Source organism: Heterocephalus glaber, unplaced genomic scaffold (assembly GCF_053883595.1).
Source record: "Heterocephalus glaber isolate CG9 unplaced genomic scaffold, H.glaber_assembly_v1.0 deba00001442, whole genome shotgun sequence".
NCBI lineage: Eukaryota > Metazoa > Chordata > Mammalia > Rodentia > Bathyergidae > Heterocephalus > Heterocephalus glaber.
This window is the reverse complement of record NW_028258296.1, coordinates 30,212,444-30,230,954: the sequence shown is the minus strand read 5'-3', so window position 1 is coordinate 30,230,954 and position 18,511 is coordinate 30,212,444. Positions and strand designations below refer to the sequence as shown.

General features: G+C 34.9%; 1 protein-coding gene across 6 annotated transcripts in view; it reads right to left on the bottom strand.

Annotated features, from left to right (window-relative positions):
- Tlcd4 (TLC domain containing 4) overlaps nucleotides 1-18,511 on the bottom strand; it is a 106,127-nt gene that overhangs the window by 13,419 nt on the left and 74,197 nt on the right. For all 6 annotated transcript variants that reach the window (XM_013070871.3, XM_004841221.4, XM_021255338.2 and 3 more), the window contains exon 6: nucleotides 4,928-5,001. In XM_013070871.3, the coding sequence (XP_012926325.1) occupies nucleotides 4,928-5,001 (74 nt within the window). The remainder of the gene's footprint in view (nucleotides 1-4,927; nucleotides 5,002-18,511) is intronic.

The following is an 18,511-nucleotide window of genomic DNA, read 5'->3' as shown; positions in this document are numbered from 1 at the left end:
GTAAGTGGCAAACTTGAAGTGGTCTGACTCCAAAACTCATACATAATTCATTGCATCAAGATGAGCATAGGTAAGAGGTGAAGAACTTGTGAGGAAAGAACTCACCCAGAGAGTGCTCTTCTGCTCAGAGAAGAGCAGTGGGCCTGAAGAGAGCCTGGGAAACATCAGCATTTAAATAGCTGTTCCTTATGAAAAAAGACTGAAAGGGGATGGTCAGAGAAATACAAGGAGAACCAGGTGAGTAAGGTGTCATGAAAGCACATAGAGTTTGGCATTAAAAGGGTGTGATCAACATATTCGAGTCCACAGACAGATATGACAACACTGAAAGGAGTTCATTAGATTTTGAAACTGGAAGCCATCAGTGCCTTTAATGAAACTATTCTAGCAAAATGGAAGAGGAAGAAACCTAATTATAATGGGTTAAACAGAAAAAAAAGATGTGCCAAAATAGAGAATGCAAATATAAACTATGCACTTCCAATGTTTACTAAGTTTTAGCATAATGAATATTTACTATGTTTAGCACTTACTGAATACAGACTGAACGACAAGCACTGTGCCAAGAGCTTTACATACATAGATCCATTTAACATTCACAGCAAACTGTGAGGCCTATACACATCATTGCTACAATTTTATAGGTGAAAAAACTGAAGCTCAGAGAGGTTAAATCATATTCTGTTCATACAAAATGCTAAGTGGGAAAAGGTACATTTAAATTCAGGTCTTATAACTTCAAAGAACATGCTCTTTCCTGTATGCTTTCACATTATCAGAGTCTTGGAGGATAATAGAAAATTATTTCTTAAAAATATATTTAAATGGCCTCAAGCCCAAGGAACTGATAATCTTTTTGAAGAAATTAAAATACATGAAACACTGGCAAACAAAATAGAATTTATATAATATCTGACAAAGAAAAGGCTGAGAAGAAGATCTGTAATTCCTTTTTTGCTTTGAGGTGGAAACATCAATCCATTCTCCCTTCCCTTAGTGTCAAAAAGACAATGACAACAAAAAAAGGCAAATGATCCAAGGCTAATTGTCTGGTAAACGCACTAATGTCAGACCTGCAATGGTACTTGTAACAGAAAAGCCTTTATGTGTTGCTTTTAGCAGGATGCACGTAGTTTAGGATTATTTATGAAAACTCAGGAAGGTATGGATTTATGGGGTCTGACCTCCTGCAGATGTCACACAAGCTATGTAACTGAGTATTAAATGGAGATATTTCATAACTAAGAGAGTTCCTTCTGTATTAGCAATATGAACTACACACATCACTTAGAGACTTTACAGGTAATCCTGTTCCACAGTGTACTCAATGGAAAAGGACGCAGGAGTCATGTTGATAGCCCTGAACATCTAGATGCCTCATGATTACCAATATCCTTGAAATATTCATAAGGCTTGATACAGGGTAAACTCTTAGATGTATCTGAGACTCCCAATTCTGTGTTATTCCTGTACTGAATCACAAAAGATGACATATAATCAATCATAAAAGTCCTCCCTGGTTTTTGGACTTTGTCTTAAAACTTGTGCAACAGATAAGTTTTACAAAGATTTTTGAGGAACTAAAGATATGAGAAAATAAAGGAAAGAAGGTAAGAACAACCACAATTAGAGCAGACAGTAAGGATACAACACTGAATAGTAGCTGGAGAACCTGAAGCCTAAACTTGGACCACAGATGTGGAGACAAAGGGGCAGCTAAACAACACAAAGGAAAAGAATCAGTAAGCCTCTGTTAAATGACAAAAGTGACAAATGACAACAATAAGTCTATTGTCAAAAGTAGTCAACTCCCTCTTTCCTTCATAACCTTGAAGGTTTGTTTACTTCAAAGCTTGGTTTCAAAGGACAGAGTATGGAAAAGAAAAGAACTTACAATAGAAGAACCTGGCAAACACCGCCTTAACCAAATGATGAAGGTAAATATTAACAGTGATGTCATATGGCCCTCACATACCCAGGATAAGAAGAGCCCTTCGCCTCTATGGGATTCTTTCTCATATCCTGTAAGTTTATCCTTACATGAGAAAAGCATCACAAAAACCCCGATTGGGGAACTTTTTATGAGAAAACTGGCCAGTGCTCCTTAATAAGGATTCAAGGTCAAGAAAAGCAAGAAAAGATCAAGAAACTGCTACAGACCAAAATGACTACGGAGACACATGCTCAAAATGGAGAAACAAATGCAGTGTGGCACTCTGGATCCTGCAACAGAAAGAGGACCCTAATGGGAAAAATGATAAAACCAAATATAATCTGGAGTTTACTTAATAGTAATTTACCGATGCTGGTTTCATAGTTTTGACAAATGTTTCATGATAATGTAAGATGTTAGCAATAGGGAAAACTAACAGGGTAAGGCATATAAGGGTGTTCCGAAATATCTTTGCAGCTTTTCTATAAATCTAATGTATAAAAACAATGACCAATCTGAAAAGGAAATTAAGAAAGCAATCTCATGTACTACAGCATCAAAAAGAATAAGATACTAAGTAATAAACTTAACCAAGGAGGTAAGACTTGTCCAATGATAGAGTGAAAACAGTGCTAAAACAAATCAAAAACAAAAATACATGGAAAAACACCGTGTCAAGGATTGGAAGATGAAGGATTATAAAAATATTCGTATTATCCAATAAAATTCCATGCAATAACATTCCATGCAATTCCTATCAAAATCTCAGTGGTATTATTTTACAAAAATAGAACAAAATACTCTACAATTCATATGGAACCTTAAGGGAATAGCCAAAGTAATCTTTTTTTTATTTTCAATGTTGGGGATTGAACCTATGGCCTCACACATGGTAGGCAAGCACTCTACTATTGTGCTACATTCCCACCCCTTTTAAAGTTTAAAATTTTGAAAGAAGATCTCACTAAGTTGCCAAGGCTGGTTTCAAGCTTATGATTTTTCTGCTTCAGCTTCCCAAGTAGGTGGGAAGGGTGCACCACCATGCCAAGCCCAAGACAATCTTGAAAAAGGATAACAAAGTTGAAAACCTGATACTTTCTGATTTCAAAACAAATTACCAAACTAAAGTAATCAATATGTGTGGTACTGACACAAAGATGGACACACACACACACACACACACACACACACACGCACAATAGAACAGAATAGAAAGCCCAGAAATAAACCTCTGCATATATGGTCAAATGCTTTTTACCAAGGACACCAAGAAACAAGACTACACAATGGCGAAAGGATGATCTTTTCAACACACATTCCAAAAGAATAAAGCTGGACCCTTACATTATACAACATAAAGAATTGACTCAAAATGGATTAAATATCAAAATGTAGGACCAAACTATAAAATTCCTAGAAAAAAATATATGATGGAGCAGCATACGTGATAAAGGGTGAAAAGTTTCAGGACATTAAATCTGGCAAATGATTTCTTAGTTATGACACCAAACACACAGGAAACAAAAACAAAACAAATGAGACTTCATCAAAATTAAAAACTTCTGTATATCAAAAAAACCCACAAAACAATGATACAATGAAAAGGCAACCTATGAATGGGAGTAGATATTTTCAAATCACATATTTGATAAAGCTTTAATATTCAGAATATATACAAAAGTATTCCAATTTGAAAAAAAAAATAAACTAATTTAAAAATGCCAAAGGATTTGAATAGGCAGTTCTTTAAAGAAAATACACTAATGGCCAATAGATACATAAAAGATGCTCAACATCATAAATCACAGAAAAAATGCAAATCAAAACCATGAGATATCACTCAAAAACCATTAACATAGCCACAACGACAAAGACAGAAAATACTATGGACAAACTTCCTTGTGCACTATTGGGGGAAAGGCAAAAATGTGTAGTCATTCTGGAAAAAAGTATGAAAGTTTCTCAAAAAATTTAATACAAAACTAGTATAAAATTCAGCAATCTGACTTCTGAATATATATCTAAAAGATTCAAAGCAAGATATCAAAGAGATATTTGTGTACCCATGTTCATCATAGCATTATTCACAATAGCCAAGAAGTACAAATGACCATGGATGGCTGAGCAGATAAAGTGAATGTGGTAGGCAGATACAAGAGAATAGTATGAAGCTTTAGAAAAGGAAACCCTGAACTTGCTACAACTTCATGGACCTTGTGGACATTATGCTAAGCTACATAAGCCAATCACAAACAAAAGGATAAATACCATAACGATTCCATTGATAGGAAGTATCTAAAGTAGTCTTGGAGATGGGGGAATTAGTGTTTAATGATTATACTCTCAAATTTTGCAAGATGAAAAAGTTCTAGAGATTTGCTGTAGAACAACATGAATATACTTGACACTAATGAATTGTATTCTTAAAAATGGTTGGCATGGTTAAAAAATATCTAACAATGCCTATCAATATTATATACTGTTAGTTACTGATAGTGCATATATTTGAAATAAAAGTAGTTTGTAATTTTTTTTGAATTATTTTTTAATTGAAAAACTAAGATAATGTTGCTATCAGAAGTTAGAGAAAGAAGGAAGTTAGCAGCAGGAATATAAACTAGACCCAAGATGACTGAGAGTGGTATTTGTTCTTTTCCACGAAGAACTCCACTGAACTCAGTCCAACTTGCAGCATAGATGATGGAGGGTAAAAGAATGCCCTGGAGCCAAGTATAACAAAGCACAGTCATATTGCAAACACAGCTGGGTTCAAAAGCTAGCGCTACCAGTGACCAGCTGGGGAAAACTGAGAAAGCTACCCTAACCTCTCCAGGACTCATTTTCCTCATTTGTACAATGATAATGATAACAATAACTTATATCTCATATTCTCATTTTTTGATATGGTAGCTTTATCATCTTAGGAGTCAAGGTTTCTTGAAACTGAAAATAAACAGAACAATTTAAAAACAACTAATGTTACCAGTAACCTACCGCTGATTCACAAAAGGGCTGGAAAGCTCTGCAAGCAGTCGAAAATTTGCAATGTAACCCAGCACTCGATATTTCTGGATGATAAACATAAGACAATATCAGAGATAACATTCTTATCAAAATATCCACAGACTTTAGAAACATTCAATAGCTATAACAATTAACATTAAAACAGAACAAGAAATTTTCTACTTTTTACTACTGATTTTCTTCCTGATGAGATTTTACAAAAAATGTTCTTACAATTCCTACAGTATTTTTAAGAGATGGCACATTATGTACACTTATGTATTTACTGTTCACTTAGAACAGGTTTGAAGGAGTTGTCTTATACTGAACTAATCAACTCTGTAATTTAAAATTAGTAATATCATTCTTCAATTACCATAGAAAGAATGACATGGTGGAGTTGCAAAAGTTGAGAAATTTTATAGCAATTAAACACCTGATAGAAACCCATTTTTATATTCACTATTATGTACAATTACATTAAAAATCTCAAAAGTATTATCTTAGATATATATGTAAGTATGTATGCAGATACATGTTTGCCAAATCTGACCTATCATACTTGATCTAAAAATATGTATTTGTCAATCAGGATATTCTAGAGCTAAGAGACACCTTGAAGATCTTTCTAAATTTAAACATAATATCTAGTACATTGTACCAATTTATTAGTATGAAAAATACAGCAGAGTTAATAAACTCTGGAAAGGAAACCAAAAGTAAACATTCTAAGAATTTTATTATACTTTAAAAATTCTACTAGATAAGTGGAGTCACTACAAACTTCCAATTAAATCAGAATTAAGATTACATGTCAACACCTAAAATGTACCAATAAAAGGATATACAAAAAAAAAGATTACATGTCAAAAAATTAGTTCTATTCACCTCTGATATATCAGATTCTACACACAAAATGTAGGAAACTATTTTTCTACTGGATATACCATGCTAAATGGGAACAATGTGAAGCATCAAAAAATAACAATTTAACTTTTTAATTTGAAGATTTTTAGCATTTATCTGTGTAACTTATATGAGAAATTTAAAATTCAGAGTTGATGACAAGAATTAGCTCTTCCAAGGTTAAAAACTTTTTATAATCTCAAATTCATTGTCTTTGACGATACTGGAATGTATGACAAATAAGAAAGGAGGAGGGATGGCCAAAGAGACAAAACTAGCAGGCAAGATGGGGAATGCGTTCACGGGGTGGGGCTGGGGGCATCAAAGAGTCAACCAGCACAGCCATACCAGTCCAAAATGCAACTGTGGATGGGAAAGAATTATGCACAGGGTGTATTACTTTAATATAGAAATATAGTGAATAGTTAATAGTATCAATTAATAGCAATAAGACTAATTATACAAATAAACTGGAAAAAATGACAGTTTTATTCTGTCCCTTTAACTGTCCTGGACATTTTTGTTTAGTAGGTTATAATATTGAATGGTTTTTGTTTCTGCAGTACTAGGGACTGAACTCAGGGCCTTCATACTGAATTACATCCTCAGCTTCCCCCTCCTTTTTTCTTTTGGAGACAGGATCTTGCTAAGTTGCTAAGTTACCCAGGCTGGGCTCAAATTTGCCATCCTCCTGCCTCTGCCTCCCAGAATGATGGGATTAGTCATATACCACCATACCTGGCAATTAGAAATATTAGTATAACTCCTACTCAAATGAATTCATGTATCTAATAAACATGCATTCTTGTTTCTTAAAGTCAAATTCTCATTCATAACACTGCCTTTCTCCCGTCAATTAAAGACAACTCTTTTTCCAGTCTATTCTTCCCTCAGAATTTTCTTCTTTGGGCTAGTTGTTTTAACTCTATGGCATTCTATATACTTAGAAAATATGACAGACCTGACTTCTTCAAACTATTATGAGCTAATGTGTTCCTTAGGTCAGCCAAAATCCTTCCTAAATTACATACCGTGTCCTTCACATAAATATTTTTTCCAACATGAGATCCCCAACTGAAATGTATTTTATGACTTCTAAAATATTTCATAAGACATTCCAATCATTTCAGATATTGAAATAGTATGGTAGCAAAGAATTTAGTCTTAATTACACTTTTAAAAACAATTCTAATGTTTCTTTCTAGATAATTATTAAGTTTTAAAATATAAAACTATATTAATGAAATATATGCCTAAAACATTGACAGTTTAAAAGATTACTTCTTCCAATTTTTTGAAGTTAGTGTAGAATTAAAAATAACTATTAACCAAAGTATCAAGTTAGTATCAGATAAAATGTGAATTTATGATATAGTCTTTATTTAAAATTACTAGTAAAAATAGTGCATTTGATATGCTGTTTTCATCATCCAACTTTTGCCAAAGTGCAAACTTTCTACACTTTAAGGAAAACCTCTCCTGACCGTAAAAACAAAACAAAACAAAACCTATGAATGACATCCTGGCCCTTCTCCTAATTCTCTCTGCTCTTCTCAAAAACAGTGGTTTGTTCTCCTATGGAGCCCAGTGGCTCTCTAAGTGTGGTTCCCAGAGCAGCAGCCTCAGCATAACTTGAGAATGTGCCAGATATGCACATAATGAGATAATGAATTGGAAACCATGGGGTTGGGACCAGCAAATCTGTGTTTTCACAGGCCTCTAGGTGATTCCAAAGTACATTCAAATATGAGAAATGCTGCCCTAGGACAGACATAACTAGAGCTCTCTATATGCCCAAAGAAGCTAGCTCACTTCACTGTCATTAGTGAAGGTTTACAGATGTCCTTACCAGATCCTACTGCATTATCAAAGAGGACATACTACATTCACTCTACAACTTTTTTTTTCTTTTTCTTAAATTATTTTATTGGTACATTTTAGGTATACAACACACTGGCATTTCTCACTGGGAACTCGTACCTTTACATAATGCATCTTGGTTCTTATTTTGTACCCATTCCTAGCCACCCCTCCCTATTTACAAAGACTTTATTTCCATTTTTTCCATTTCTCAGCATTTTTCCTTTCCCTTCTTTACTTTCCCCTGCCCCTCCCACTACCCCTACCCCTTTGGACCTTATTTTGCATTATGGATTATTCATTTTAATCATTGGTACATTTTAGGTATACAATATAATGACATTCATCATTGGAAATTTGCACCTTTACAAAATCTCTCTTGGTTCTTATTTTTCACCCTTGCCCAGCCTTCCCTTCAATCCCTCCATTCCTATTTACAAAGATATTGTTCCTATCTTTCCATTTTCTCATATTAATTCCATTCCCTTCTTTCCTTTCCCCTACCCCTCCAACTTCCTTCCCCTTTGCCCCTGTTCTTCCTATTTCACATTATCTATTATATCTTTTAGTCCTTATTTGCACTTTCAGTTTCTCACACCAGAGAAACTATTTGGTATTTATACATGTGTGTCCTATTTATTTCACTTAAGAGTATCAACTCAATGTGCATCCATTTAGCTATAAATGTCTCTAATTTCTCATTTTTTATGGCTGAGTAGTACTCCATTTTATAAAAAAACAACATTTTCTTTATCCAGTCTCCAGTTGATGGGCATTTGGGCTGCTTCCAAGTTTTAGCTATTACAAACTGTGCTGCTATGAACATGGGTGCACATATATCACTGTGGTATGATTCTTTTAATTCTTTGGGGAAGATCCCCAGTAGGGGAATAGCAGGGTCAAATGGGACTTCCAGTCCTAGTTCTTTGAGGTATCTCCATACTGATTTCCACAGTGGTTGCACCAGTCTACACTCCCACCAGCAGTGGAGAAGGGTTCCTCTTTCCCCATAGTCCAGCCAGCATTTGTTATTGGTTGATTTCATGATAGCATCCATTCTTTCTGGAGTGAGGTGGAATCTCAGCGTTGTTTTCATTTGCATCTCTTGAAAGACCAGTGAGGTTGAACATTTTTTCATGTATTTATTTGGTATTTCTACTTCTTTGTCTGAGAAATGTCTGTTCATTTCAGATGCCCATTTTTGGATTGAGTCTTTAAATTTAGGAGGTAGATCTTTTTAAGTTCTTTATAGATTCGAGATAGTAGACCTTTGTCTGAGGAAAAGCAGGTGAAGATTTTTTCCCATATTGTGGATTGTCTCTTCACAATGCTGGTGGTTTCTCTTGCTGTGCAGCTTTTTAATAAGAAGAGATCACACTTGTTGATTGTTTGTGCTAGTTCACAGGCAATTGAGGTTTTCTTCATAAAATCTTTTCCTACACTCATGTCTTCAAGAGATCTACCTAACCTCTGTTCCAACTGGTTCAGCATTTCTATTTTAATATTTAGATCTTTAATCCATTTTGATTTTAGTTTAGTGCATGTGAGAGATATAGGTCTAGTTATAATCTTTGGCAAGTTGAAACCCAATTTTTCCAGCACCATTTATTAAAGAGGCTATCTTTCCTCCAGTGAGGGTGTTTGGCTCCTTTATCGAAGATGAGATGGCTGAGTGTGTCTGGCGTTGTTTCTGCATCTTTTAATCTGTTCCCCTGATCCTCAGGTCTGTTTCTTTGCCAGTACCATGCTGTTTTTATCACAGTAGCTTTGTAGTATAGTTGCAGGTTGGGGATTGTGATACCCCCTGCCATGTCTCTGTTACCTAGAATTGCTTTTGCTATTATGGGTCTCTTCTTGTTCCAAATGAATTTTTGGATTGTTTTCTTAAGGTCTATGAAGTATGCTGCTGGGATCTCAATTGGAATTGCATTGAATCTATATAGCAGTTTTGGAAGTATGGCCATTTTCGCTATATTAATCCTTCACACCCAGGAGCAGGGGATGTCTGTCCATTTTCTGATATCATCTTCAATCTCTCTTTTCAGAGTGCTATAGTTTTCAGAGAAGAGGTCTTTGATTTTTTCACTAGGTTGATTCCTAGGTATTTCAGTTTTTTGGAGGCTATTGTGAAAGGAATTATTTGCCCTATTTCTCTCTCAGTGAGTCTGTCATTTGTGCAGAGGAAAGCTATTGATTTTTGTGTGCTGACCTTGTAACCACCTACTTGACTGAATTTGGTTATTAAGTCTAGAAGACTTTTGGTGGAGTTCTTGGGGGCTTCTATATACAGTATCATGTCATCTGTGAATAATGACAATTTGACTTCTTCATTTCCTATCTTTATTCCTTTTATTTCTTTCTCTTGTCTAATTGCCATGGCTAATGTTTCCAGAACTATATTGAACAAGAGTGGTGATAGTGGACATCCTTATCTTGTTCCTGATTTTAGTGTGAAGGATTTCAGTTTTTGACCATTTAGTATGATATTGGCTGTTGGTTTTTCATAGATGGCTTTTATCAGATTGAAGTGGAGACCATCTATGGTTTTTGTCCTTGGCTCTATTGATATAGTGTATTACATTGATTGGTTTGCATATGTTGAACCACCCCTGCATCCCTGGGATGAATCCCACTTGATCAGGGTGTATGATCTTCTTGACGATCTTCTGCATTGTTTGCCAGTATCTTATTAAGGATTTTTGCATCTATGTTCATTAGTGAGATTGGCCTATAGTTCTCCTTTTCGGTTGGGTCTTTCTCTGCTTTGGGGATCAAGGTGATGCTCGCTTCCAGGAATGAATTTGGGAGTATTGCTTCCCTTTCAATTTCATTGAAGAGTTTCAACAGTAGTGGCAGTAGTTCCTCTCTAAATGTCTTGGAGAAATCAGCAGTGAAGCCATCGGGGGGGCCGGGCTTTTCTTAGTTAGTAAGTTTTTTATTACGTTTTCAATTTCATTGGTTGATACTGGGTTGTTTAGAATTTTTAGGTCTTCTTCGTGCAACTTTAGTAATTCATATGTATCTAGGAATCTGTCCATTTCTTCTGTGTTTTCCATCTTATTGGCGTATAGGTTCTAGAAGTAGGTACTGATGATCCTCTGGATTTCTGCTGGGTCTGTTGTCATTTTACCTTTTCATTCCTAATTGCATGGATTTGGGCCTTTTCTTTCCTTTTTCTGATAAGGTTGGCTAACGGTTTGTCAATTTTGTTGATTCTTTTGAAGAACCAACTCTTGGCTTCATTGATTTTTTTGTATCATTCTCTTAGTCTCCACTGCATTGATTTCTCCTCTGATATTTATAATTTCATCCCTTGTATGAGCTCTGGGGTTGTCCTCCTCTTCTTTTTCTAGAAGCTTGAGGTTCAACATCAGGTTGTTTAATTGGGCTCGTTCTGTTTTCCTAATACGCGTATTCACTGCTATGAATTTCCCTCATAAGACTGCTTTCCCTGTGTCCCATAGATTCTGATATGTTGTACTGTCATTGTCATTTAATTGAAGGAACTGTCTGATTTCTTCAATTTCCTCTGTGACCCATTGGTTATTGAGAAGTGTGTTGTTCAATTTCCATGTGTTTATGAAATTTTTCCAGTTTCTTTTGCTATGGATCTCCAATTTCATCGCACCATGGTCTGATACTATACAGGGGATAACTTCAATTTCTCTGTGCTTACTTAAACATGTTCTATGCACGACTATGTGCTCTATTTTGGGGAATGACCCATGTGCAGCTGAGAAGAATGTGTATTCTGATTTTGTGGGGTGGAAGACTCTGTAAACATCTGTTAAGTTCATTTGTTCAAGAGTTCGATTGAGTTTTAGTATTTTATTACTTATTTTTTGTCTAGTTGATCTATCTATTTGTGACAGTGGGGTGTTGAGGTCCACCACTACAATTGTATTAGTGCATATATGACTTTTCATGTCCATTAGTATTTGTTTTATATAGTTGGGTGCACTAGTGTTTGGTGCATAGATATTTGATTGTCATCTCTTCCTCTTGGATTGTTCCCTTTACAAGGATATAGTGTCCTTCTTTGTCTCTCTTTATCAGTGTTGGTTTGAAATCTACTTGATCTGCAAAGAGGATAGCTACTCCTGCTTTTTTTCGGGTTCCTGTCACATGGAGTATTGTTTTCCACCCTTTCACTTTCAGTCTATGAGTTTCCTTTTGAATTAAGTGTGTTTCTTATATGCAGCATATTGTTGGATTTTGCTTTGACCCATTCTGCTAGTCTATTTCTTTTGATTGGTGAATTGAGACCATTAACATTGATGGTTATAACTGAAACATATTGACTTGTCATTGCCATGACTTTTTCTTTTTGTTGGGTTCTCCCCCTTTACATTTAATTTCTTGTCATGCCAGATGGGTTCATTCTGCTATGCTTCTTGGGATTGTGATCCTCAATGTCAGTTCCTAGGATATTGTGTAAAAGTTTTTGGAGTGCTGGTTTGTATTCACGAAGTTCCTAAGGTGCTCTTTGTCATGAAAGTATCTTATTTCTCCATCAATTTTGAAACATAGTTTTGCAGGGTACATCAATCTGGGTTGGAGGCTGTTTTCTTTTAGGGCTTGGAATATGTCACTCCAAGCTCTTCTTGCCTTGGTGGTTTGTGTTGAGAAGTCTGCTGTGATTCTGATGGGCTTTCCTTTGTATGTGATTTGTTTCTTTTCTCTCACTGCTTGTAGAATTTTGTTCTTCTGTTGAGTTTCTGGAATCTTAACAATTATATGCCTGAGTGTAGATTTTTTTTTGATCAAGGCTATTTGGAGTACTATATGCCTCACTTATCCGTATGTCAAGTTCTTTTCCCTTGCTTGGGAAGTTTTCTGCCATTACTTCTGTGAAGAGTTTTTTAATGTCATCTGCACTCTCTCCTGTTTCTTCTTTGACTCTAATCACTCTTATGTTATCCTTGTTTGCATTGTCTAGCAGCTGCTGGATTGATTTCTCATGTTCCTTTATAATTTTGAAACAATTTTTCTTTTCCTGGTCATTAATTGCAATCTTATCTTCTATATCTGAAATTCTGTCCTCACATTGGCTCATTCTGCTGTGTAGATTTTCAATGGAGTTTTTCATCTCCTGGAAATCTATTTGCATGTTTTATGGATTCCATTTGTTTCCTATGTTGGGATTCCATCATGTTCCTGAGCTCCTCTCTAGATTTATTAATCATGTCTTGCACTAGGAGCACAATCTCTCCTGTTATCTGAGAAATTATTTCTGATTTCATTTTTTCCAGATCCCCTTTTGTTGCCAGTTCAGTGGGTCCAGGTGGCTGAGTATCAGAGTGTTCCATCTTATCTCCCTTTGGGGTTGCTGTAGGTGATTGGAAGTCTGGTTTTGAGACTTATTTACTTGTCTACTCATTTCGACTGGGGGGCAGGGGGGTGCTGTTGGCACCGGTGCGGCTCACTTCTTCTGAGCTGGGAGAGGTGGGACAGGGGACGGGAGCAGCAGGAGGGATGGTGGCCCGGAAACCCATTCCTCTGGGCCAGGAGCGGTGGGACAGATGGGTTGGATTGGCGGGATGGACGGCGGCCCAAAAGCCCTTTCCCCTGGCTGGGAGTCCGGGGACGGATGGTGGCCAGGAAGCCCCTTCCGCTGGGCCGGGAGTGGCGGGATGGACGGCTGCCCGGAAACCCCTACAGCAACTGTTTTTGACCCTTAAGCTCTCCCTTGACCAAATGAGTACGGTGGAATTTAGGTTCCGAGTCTTTTGATCATGTGAAGCCTTGCTTTCTTCCAGATCTCTTGGAATGGTCACAATTGAAATGCTCCCTTTCAGAACACATTTGCCAGACTGTGAGAAGCCCAAGCCTCACAGAGAGGCCCATTTAGATGCCCCAGTCTATAACTCTCACTGAGCACCCAGGAGAGAGCCTGCAGAAACTGCCAGCCACATGAATCAACACTATCAACAATCTCCTAGGAGACTAAAGACTTCCCTTGCACATCATCAGTTCTATCTTTCTAAAATGCCAAATGTATCAAGGGTTTTTGTTGTTGTTAAATATCCTACAACTATTCTATTAAAAGAAGTAATTCAAAGCTAGCAAGTTGAAATTTTCATGCCATCCATCAGTTGGCCTTATTTTTTAATCCAAATATACACTACCCCCATGCCTATGCAAATCCTATACCCTGATACCCTATTTCCTGAATATCTCCCAGGAAAAGCTGATGTCTTCTCCCAATGTCTTCTCCTCATATTTTCTGATCTAGGAAGCTTTCCCTACTTTTTTCTGACAGTGTAAGTATACATATTTTTTCAAAGTTCAGTGTAAGTCCCACCTATCTCAAAAATCTCTTAGAAAATTCAAAAAGGCTTAAATATACATACAAAAATGTAGATGAAATTTATATAACCTATAAGTGTATACATTAAGTATTGTCAGTAGTTTTCTCTGGAGAATCTGACCTAGAAAATGTTATAATAACTGAGCACCAAATTTCTAAAAACTCAATTTTCTTATAAACATCTATATCTGGAGGAAAACACAGAAATCACTACAATGATCTTTTCAGTTCCATAGGTCCCATGATACATTATCCTTACTCCCAACCTTCCAATCTCTCTTACTGCAAAATCACTGAACTTTAGCACTCTCAGCCATCCTAATTCCATCTGAAATAATCTTTTTCTACTCAATAGTCCTGTCACATTTCTAGGGACATTTTAAAAGTTATCATATCCTTTTTCTTGTCTTTTCCAGGTTAATATCTCTGGGTCCTTCAATTGTTAATAAAATAAAACAGTTAATCTAATCTCCCCTCTATAGTTAGCTAGCTGCTCTTTCTAATGGTTCTCCTCAAACATATGCAATATTAGAGACTCCAGATAATGTTATTATTATGTGTGGTCTGGCCAGGCAAACTATACCATGTTTCAATTAGATACTGTGCCTCCCCTAACAGAGTCTTTTATTTGAAAACAGCTTTCTTTGTTAGCAGATGTGATGTATAATTTTTAAACTGAAGTGTGGTTCACCTATAACTTCAGGTCATTCCTCTTTCTTACATATTATTAAACCTAAATGCAAAGTTTAACACTTATCACTATTAAATTCCATCTATTTGTTTCAGCCTCTTATTCAAGGTATGAAGCTTTTTTAATAAATGTAATACCTTGTTCAACATATTAGTTATTATTAGATCTCTACTTCCTAACTTTGAGTCAATCATTTGATAAGTTTATGTTTCTAAAAACTTTTTTATTGTGGTAAAATAACAAAAAATTTACCCTTTTGACAACTTTAAAATGTGCTATTCAGTATTAATACACTAAGAACATTTACTTTTCAATCATCATCACAATCTATCTTTAGAATTTTTTCAGATTTTTGAACTGAAACCCTTTACCCATTAAACAGTAAACTTCCCACTATTCCTTCTGCCCAGCCCTTGGTAATCTCTTATCCTATTTCTGTCCCTATGAATTTTATTATTTTTTTTATTACTACAGGTACCCCATATAAGGAAAACCATATGATAAACTTGTTTTTTTAAGAAAATCTAATTAAGAACATAATACTGACTAGAGTGGAAGTGGCAATTTTATTAGCTGACAGCTGTTTTATTATCACATCCCATGTCCAATTCTTCAATTGTTTCCTTTTCTTCCATTGAAAGAAAACAATAATTCAAAGAATCAAGTAAGCTTAAAGAAACGGAGATGGTTCATCTAAGGTAATTCCACTACACAAATTGAAGGAGACACTATGTGACCAAAAGGGGACATAACACAGTAACCAAAGTATATGTAAGTAAAGCTAGACTTGAACTTCTACACAAAACCTGAGAAAGGGCTTATATGAGTTTTGCTATGTTTGAAAATTATGGAAATAGTCCCATCAGGCATTCTATATTAGTCCCCCCCTCCTCCATACCAGGGATTGAACTCAGGACCTTGCACTTCTGAGGCAGGCACGGTGCCACTGAGCTATATGCCCAGCAGGCATTCTATATTAAACAGTAATGCTGAAATAAATTCTAAAACACACATGTGTATATGTGTGTGAATGTAAACATATTATATACATATTTTTTAACCGATCATTTAATATTATTAGTATGGGTAATTTCTCAATTAATAATGAGTTATAAACCACCTGTGTATTTGTGGTTCAACATAGATTTCTGTCAGTTATGAAGTTACAAGTGAGTTATAGAAGCTCAATGAAACAATTCCCAAAACTTACTTCTGTCAGTTTGTTGCTTATTAGTATAGAAGTTAAAAATCTTTTATTCGGTAGGAAAAGATTATTCAGTAAGTTATTTATGTTTTTAAGATAATTTTCATTATTTAGATGTTTACCATGGTTTACTAAATGTAAATTTAGTGGGAAATAAAAATCATACTAACCTTAATATTCGATCTTGCTTTGGGAGCTATATTAGTTGACTATTTTTAACATAAACCAAATTTTGAAATTTTACTGTCTTTTGAAATGTTGCTCTAACAGTTACTACACTTACCTAAACTTTTTAAAGGATATCCTAGTGCAAAGAAAAGGAAGAAATATACTAGTTAAGTATAGTTGAGAATAGGAGAGAGAATAGGCAGTACTATTAGAACAAGTTTTTCTTTTGTAACTTCATGATAAAATATTAGTGAGCATTTATTTTAGGGATTGTTGGGAAGAATTTTTAGACTAAATTAAACTTCACTGACATAAATCTTTTCATTTTCAATATCACTTTGCACACATTTGCTTGAAAATGCTTTTAAAATATAAACACTGAGCTAAAGCACTAAACAAAAAAACAGATTCTCACCTAATTTAAGGCACTATGCTGCACCTAGTATCCTTATGTAAATGTACAAAGACTCATTTGAATCCAAATTTTATTCCTAAATTGCAGCAGAATGGTTTAATGATAAGATGTCAAGGTGGTGTAATAATGTAGAAGGATGCGTACTCAGTGATTTTCAAGTTTACATGTTTTCCAAATGTCAATCATTATGTACAAGCATGGTTTGACTGTATATAGAGGAGTCGATTCACTGGGAATGGAGAAAAAAAGAGCATACTGGAGAAGTTAGTAAAGATGACAAAGGATAGTGGATTATCTTTGAAATCTCCGTCAAAGCATAAATGAGTTAATTTCCTTTCCCATAAGATATCAGCCTGCCATGCTTTCTTTGGTAATTAGTATCTTGCTCTAAGGGTAAAAGCTGAATATCAAGAGAAAATCCTGAAGGATTTTTACTTATCTACATAGGCAGAAGAGGATTCTTTAAGCTTTAAATTACTCTGCCAGAAAATACAGCAGAGAGAGGTACAAAAATTTCAATGGAGACATTATATAACCTTTATGTGACATATAAATCCCTAAATCCAAAAGGATTTTTTATTATTCAACTATTTTTGTTGTAAGACATATTGAAAACCTACAGAAAGTATGCTTCTATCCATCTCTTTTTTTAGTTCCAATAACAAAAATTATTTAAGAAAAAACTTTAAACAGTTCACAAGAATCAAGTCAAAGTGCCTTACAAGTTCTCATAAGTGATAATTTTATGACCATTTACCCCAGAACATAATAATTATTTTTTTGTTAGCCTTAGAATAGCAAAATTCAAAGTGAGCTGGGAGGTCACTGCATGGGAAAAATCCCTTTTATATTCAATGCATCAATGTAAGATCTGTAAATAACACAGGAACTCTATAAATATTCTTCATTTCATCTTTTTTCTATTTTGTTTTGCTATGAATAAATTCACTTTAATTTTTCACATTAAAACAGTAACCATCTCTGGAAAAAAACTGCAATGGATTCTTCTACTTATTAACTTACTGAACAACACAACCATTAATTTATTTTTCGAAACTCCAGCATCCTTTTGATGTTTTTTAAAGGCATGAAAGTCCAAAGTGAAACTAGCATTCATCTCACATAGTAAACATTCAACTTGCCAATCCATGCGCAGCCAGCCATTTGCCAAGTCTTGTGATTTCAGTGGCCAAGACAGAACAGCAGTTCAAATTATTCACACTTCTAAAAGCATGTTATCTTTCACCAGTTTATATTTACGCTTCTCACAGTGCACTGATTATTTGTGACTCATGTCCAGAGAATATACTTCTAAATTGAAGCATGATATTAAACTCATACTTTCTTACCAGAGTTAACTGATATTTTGTTAGGCAGTTTGCATGTCCTTTTAGCAGAAGTGCTTATAAATGGTAGGCATCTGTATTTCATTACTATTCATAATCTCTTAAAAATTTTAAAAAATGACATACAATACAAAATGCTGCACAAAAATATCCTATTATTTCAAAAAAATAAGGTAATTATGGATGCCTTTTGATACATAAGTATACATTAAAAGAAGCATGATTTTTGAAACATGTTAACTGTTTAATTTGTAGCTTTACACAGATAATAGGAGAGAGCTTTAACATAATTTAATATATCTGATTCTTGTGGGGATGATCCCAAATCAACTTATTCACTAGCTATCTTCATGTGAGTCAAAAAAAGAACATTATTAATATACATTTATATGGATTTTTGAAAATAATTATAAATATCTAGTAATATTTACATTTTTGTAAAAAAAAAAAAAAAGGCCAGAGGTTACACAAGGTTTTAAAAGGGAGAAAATATGGAATTCTATAACATATCTGTTACACAAAATTCTAGTTTACACCTATTACTTACAAATCTAAATCTTGAGCTTGTTGGTACAGTACATCCAGGTTAAAAAATAATGACTATGGAGAAAGCTAACAAAAATGCAAGGGATATAAAATTGTGTATGAAGAAAAATAATTTTAGGTAGAGAATTT